Below are 6,746 nucleotides of genomic sequence, written 5' to 3' on the forward strand. Positions count from 1 at the left end.
GGGGAAGAGTAATTGTTTACTTCATATTTTTTCTAACCTATGGTAAACAATGTGAAATTTATTAAAATATGTCTTTTATTATTTATGGACTTTTGTGCAAAATGAAGTGATTGTGATTACCTCTTTATGTACTTTAAATTTATACTGGTGATCACCACATCATGTCATCGCTTACCATATTAGAACCATGCATTATCTGTACATGCACAAGTTGTCCATTATTTTATAACCTGGTTAAGTACAGGATGTTTTGCTTTTAGTATTAAGCCAACCAGGTGTTGACAAACGGGGGAAAATGCAATTGGTCAGATAGTACAGGGTTTTTTTTCCTTACAACCATATACTACATTTTCATTATAATACTGGGTATGCCTTGGTTACTTTCGCCAGCCCATGGCCTTCTGGCGAGTTGAAAATAGCTGATTTAATCATCCTTGTACAAGCTACAGGTACGGGGTTTGTATAGTAATACATAATATTGCTGTTTTGTCTCGCCGTAAGGCAACCAATCAGCAAATGTGACAGAGGCATTAATAATTCTTATTGTTGTGTAAGCATGAAGGATTCTGGGTCGAATCTAGCTTACTTTATGTGATCTCAAAATGGCAGAAATGAACAAAGTATGAAATAGTGAACGTAATTCATGTGGCATCAGAATGTTGGTGGATGTAAATCTTTTTTTTTTACATATATCCCAAAGATGAAATGTTGCATTACTCTAGCCATCATTTATATCAAAGATGTTTTGTGTGTAGTATAACTCATATGTAATAAAGATATATGTTTGAAAATGTCTTTGCAAATTTGTGATTTTTACCGCTTTTTCATTAGTGAAGATGCCATGGTTGTGCTGGACCACAAATATGCTCTAAATACCGCTCGGACTACAACGGGACAATATCATAGGATCGTCACAGGAAATCAACAAGAATACCCCTGGACAGTTCTGCAGGTTACCACAGTATAGTATCACAACAATGCATAAAAACCACAGGAATAGTACACAAACTATCACCGCAGGAACACAACAAGACAGTTCTGCTGGATTATATTCTTGTGCAACTGTCCTGTTCCTATGGCACACCACAGTACCACAGTAGAGTATCACAGGACAGTACTACAGGAAAACCTATAATCCTGTCCTGTGATACTGGCCTGTAGTATTCCTGTAGTAAGGTCCTGTGATACTGTGGACTTTATCACAGGAGAGTATTACAGGACAGTACTACAGGAATACCTGTAGTACTGTCCTGTCATACTGTCCACAGTATCACAGGAGAGTATTACAAGACAGTACTGCAGGAATACGACAGGCCAGTATCACAGGACAGTACTACAGGAATACGACAGGCCAGTATCACAGGACAGTACTACAGGAATACGACAGGCCAGTATCACAGGACAGTACTACAGGAATATGACAGGCCAGTATCACAGGACAGTACTTTTCACAAAGCATTTTACAAATATGAACTTTGATTTTTTAATTTTTTTTTTACTGATTTAAAAAAAAAAATTAGGGGCCTCTATCTAAGATGTTACAGGAGTTAAATGGGACATTTATGGGTAATTTTGTACAAATACAAAGTTTTTCCATTTTTGATTGTATGACCCATCACTTACATAATGTGATGGATGTTAATAACTCCCCCCCCAAAAAAAAAAGGCATTTGAATTATTTTTCATATGAAGATCTTGAGTCATTAAAAGTAATGAGTATGAAAAGGAAAATAACCATTAAAATGGATTATTAATATGGAGGTAATACTATCAATAAAGCAGTGATATTTTTGCCTATTTCAGTGATTTTTATTTCTTACGGTTGTTGGCATGTACTTGTCAGAGGTGTTAATGCACTCCTGAAATGATAACATTGAACAACTGTTATATTAATATGGAATAGGCCATTGTTTGCACTTGAAGCCTTTTAGTTACCTAAATAGTTTACCCATTTGTTTGTGTTCATTTTTTTTAATTTATTTTTTTTTCATTTTTGTTGTTGACCAGACTTCCAGACCCAAGTTCTGCTAAAGCTGCAGGCACTGGAGGAAGGACAAAAAAGGATCATGACGGCATTTAATGCTATGGGGGAGAAGCCCAAACCTTCCTCCTTGGAGTCTGCCGATTTGTGTGAGCCTTTTAGTGAGCCGTTGAATACTGTCGAAGACTTCAAGGTGCTAGAAGGGAGACTAAATGATGCTGAATGTAAGAGTCGTATGGTAAGTTTTACAAGATGAATAATCATGTGCATTTTCTCCACTTGGAATACACAAAGTAACCCAAGTTTCAAAGTGATGCATGCCCTGATTAATTTATAACCATGTTAAAAGATAAAAGTCACAATAGTTTCCAATTTCTTTATTTAAGACATTTTGGGAGGGGGTGGGAGGCCTGATCCAAGCAGTTTTTATCTTGATATTTCAGTACCTTGAGGAGGGCATCTTATTTTTACTTTTGACACACTTCAAGTTTCAGAATGATTACCCAATAGGATATAGGATTGTGATTAGCTGAATTGTGTGTGCTTAATAGGCAACCAGTTGAAATGGTCCTCAGGGGATGGATGTAGTGCACTATGCAGTAAATGCAGAATCTTGAATTAATGCAATGACCAGGGTACACTCTAAATCCTAGGTCCTTAACTGATATAGTGATGTTTTGGCGTGATATATATTTGTAGCTAATATAAGGCATATTAGATCTGATTTGGCCAAGGTCTGTGTGCATCTTTTAAATAGGTCAGGTAATATTTACTGCATCAGTGTAAAGTTTTATCTTGAAAGACCCCCATTGTACTGTGTATGAAAGAGAGGTGTAACTCATTTATTTGGAGGAAATTATGCAACATTGTAATTAACAAGGGTTCTTATATTTTTCAGATAACTTTCTTGAGTCTGATTGGCGGCAGTAAACTATCACAGACTGGGAGAAGGGTCATGCAAAAGCTGAGGACCAATCATCTTTGGTCGAAGTTCAACATCCTGGGAAGGAAAGGAAAGAGGTCCCTCAAGGCAACCAAGTTTTTCCCTGTCATCGTCAGTGAGTGTTTAGATTGAGTGATTAACCCTTCAGCACCTAGAGCCTGCGTGAAAAGTGTCGGTTTACTCACTTGCGGAAAGGGCTATGCTATGTTTCAATCAGATTTTTTCAATTAGTATTGCTCTTAATACATATTTTTTGTGCAGAATTTGGACAGCACACATCCAATGGGTTATCCACAACAAGTATGGGCAGGTTTCATCACATATTTTTGATACTGTCTTGACTATAGCATGCTTAAGTCAGGCGGTTTAGTGGGTAAGCTGACCGCGCTCTCAGGCGGCTTAGATACTAAAGGGTTAATATGACTACTTGTAAATAGCTTAATGAACTGTCATGACCATAAAAAAAGGAACTTGAGCAGCTCTTTACCCTCTATTAGCAGACATATTTTGTTTCCTGTTAATTGGCCTTTGAATGACAACTTATTAGATTTTGCATTGTCAGAGAGCTAATATTAGATATCATGAAATATTCCTCCCTATCTATGCTTGAAAATTTGTTTTGATTTTTTTTATATTAAAAAAAAATGATTTGTATAATACACATCCTATTGGACGATTATATTTGGAGGTTTGCCAAACTTCTACTCTGATTTTATTATAATGTTACATGGGATTTGCACATTTGTCCTTAGGAGCCAGCATGAAAAACCATGAGGGAACCACTGAACCTGAGGTGGAGGAAGTGATCGGTGACTATTTGAAGCGTACCCCATTTCTTCCCGGTGGGAATAAGCACAAGGTAAGTGCTGTTTTCACGCTATAAGAGAAAAATGGTATTCAGTCAAACTAAAACCGCAAGACTGAATCCAATTGAATAATTACTTTTGTGTAAGATGATAAAAAAGTGCTAAATTCATTTTATCAAAATGAAGATGCAAAACAACAGAAAATCACAAAATTAACACAGAATCTAATGTCCTGACACTCTGCATGCACAATGCAGGCTAGGATATTGTCTTCTCTCTTCCGTCATGGTAAGTCCCAGTTATCAGTCATCGGAGTGTCAAATTCTAGGAAACAAACTCATCATTTTTCATTTAAGATTTCTTGGCTGAATGACAGATCTGGGATTGCAGACTTACTGTACATTTAGAAAGGTCTTATATGTGAAGCATTTAACTCCTCCCCCAAAAAAAAAAAAAATAAATAAATAAATAAAATAAAAAATGAAATAAAAAAAATGGGAAAGTCAACACATATTTTTTCTATACAGGGTTTTTTTTTTTCTTACGGGTTACATGTGATGAGTGCCTTACATGTATGTGATTTTGTGTGCTGTAGGTTGGCCTTTTATTTTACACCCCTGATATTGGAAATGGGCACCAAGTAGCAAACCTAAATTTGATATAACATAAAAAGATATATGAATGTTTCATTATTTTGAATATTGCTTGATTACTCTAATTTTTTTGCAGAAAGTTCCAACTGTCCCTGTTCTAGATGTCAGCAATGATGACATTGAGGGCAACGATGATGTTGAGGATATGAAGGATTAACTGAGCACTATATCGTTTTCCAGGCTACCGGTATTGCCTGATTCAGGTATACATACATTCCGATTTCAGGATTATATGTATACGGGTCTGTCCATAAAGTTGGGGTACCTAAACGTGACATTTTTTCGTTTAATCATTCTAGTTTTAAAATGATGACTCACACAATTATGCTGTTTTATAGGAATATATTTGGTGCATCCAGGAAGCTTTTGAAGATCACAGATGAATTGTTTTGTGATAATTTTTGAAAAATATTTACAAAAATATGGTGGTGTCCGCTCAAAATATGTTACATCCACAACCACCGTTTTTTCAGATATACCAGCTCATCTATTATATGTTACATAACTAAAACATGCATGGTTACAGTGTTTTACATGGCTGGCTTAATGAAGCAAATCTTTGAACAGAAGCTTACTACCTTCCCCAAGTTTTTTATGAATGTTTGTTTTCGACCAAATGTCACAGGTTGTGGATGAACGGGACACCATGATATTTCTGCAACTTTCATCAATAACTCTGGAAATCAGTACACCCTCATTGCAGTTATTGTTGCATTGAATTAGATAGAGAGCCCATACTAAGCAGGCAAATATTTATCATCAAAAGCATTACATATTTACTGTTACATGTACATTGCAAAATGAGGAGTTGTGGATGTAACACGGACACGGTGTCCTGTTACATCCACAACGTCGTTTTTGTGTAATTATTCCAAAATACATTGTGGAACACTAGGTTTGTGATTTTCAGATGCTTTTTATTTTCACACAAGATAATTTAGGGTAGTTAAGAAAATTCTAACTGGACTATAGAAAAAATGGCTCAAAAGTACCCCAACTTTATGGACAGACCCATACGTTGTTTTAACAGTATTTAGAAGGCTGTCTTTAAATGAGTCCTTACATGATATTTGTTTTTCATTTTTTCAAATTTTTTTGTAATGTGTACATGTTAATTAATACATGAACTCTCATTTGAAAAGTTGTGCAAGAGAATTATGGTAGTGATAGACATAAAGTGCATATTCACTTGTAGTAAATGATAATTGCCACCGTAATTGCCGAGTTACATGAGTAAAGTACAGTCAACCTCAGCTAAGTCGAACAAAATAAGTCCCAATTTTCTCCCATTCATTCCTGTGTAAAAATCTTTCTCTAAGTCGAATTCCACAAGTCGAATTTTGCATAAGTGGACGCTTATTTCAAGTCTAGATTTGCATTAATACACGTTATTCACATCGCATAAGTCGAATTTCCTCCCTCGTACTTGTACATCACGAAAAATTGAAATAAGCATTCACTGCTTGTTGTCGTAAAAAAGGTGCAAGAGGAAACGAATAGCTGTCTTTATTCACACTTCATATCGTTACACATGGTCCCCGCTTATATCCTTACCAGTCCAGCTGATCATGAACATAAATCCCTCGGCCCTGGTTAGAGCACAGGTTTTTAACTTGCGGGCGTATCATTCTTATGCATAATACACATACCAGCTATCACAGCAAGCGGGCCCAATATGTCATGCATTGCACTGAATCAACTGAACAACGTGGTTTCTGTAATCCCACCCACATGACCACAAACTCCAACATGGTTTGCTGGCAATTCACGCATATGCGCTTATCAGGCCAAGCCACGCGACAAGACTTGTGTGAATGAAGGTACCCATGTTCTGGCTTGAACATCTTGCAGCTAGACGCGTGTATCCCTTGGCGGCAAAATATGAAACTACAAATGAAAGCACTTCATGAATACAGCAAAATGCTACTGTGGGCAGAATTAAATGGTCAATTCACAACATAAACTTACATTGGGTAATGACAGTACATTACAATCTCTAAGTAAAAAAAAAATTGACTTATGCGTAAGTTGAATTTCGCGTAAGTTGAATTTCGCGTAAGTCGAACTGATTTCGTCGGTCCCAATAGATTCGACTTAGGCGAGGTTGCCTGTAGATCATATGATTTCACTTTACTAAAAACTAATGGGTGGTGTGTCATTTTGTTATGAAATCCAAACATTTTCTCAGGTATGGAAATTACAGGTTCTATAAATCGCCCAAGTTAATTTTTATTGTGTGTGATGTTTCCAGTGATGCAAAAAGAGTTTTGACTATTAAAACTTGCCAGTTACTTATTAAGACCTCTCCCATAAGCCGCTTCATGTTATTCTCTACCCAATAAATCAGTCAAAATTGAAGAAAA

General features: G+C 36.3%; 1 protein-coding gene across 1 annotated transcript; it reads left to right on the forward strand.

Annotated features, from left to right (window-relative positions):
• Window positions 1–1,761: 1,761 nt before the first annotated feature.
• Window positions 1,762–6,382, forward strand: LOC121423308. The gene is made up of 4 exons (XM_041618652.1): window positions 1,762–2,219; window positions 2,880–3,039; window positions 3,677–3,783; window positions 4,460–6,382. Exons 1-4 carry the CDS (start codon window positions 2,067–2,069, stop codon window positions 4,538–4,540), a joined length of 501 nt encoding a protein of 166 aa, XP_041474586.1. The 5' UTR covers window positions 1,762–2,066; the 3' UTR covers window positions 4,541–6,382.
• The last annotated feature ends 364 nt before the right edge of the window (window positions 6,383–6,746 follow it).

Source organism: Lytechinus variegatus, chromosome 10, assembly GCF_018143015.1.
Source record: "Lytechinus variegatus isolate NC3 chromosome 10, Lvar_3.0, whole genome shotgun sequence".
NCBI classification, from domain to species: Eukaryota; Metazoa; Echinodermata; class Echinoidea; order Temnopleuroida; family Toxopneustidae; genus Lytechinus; species Lytechinus variegatus.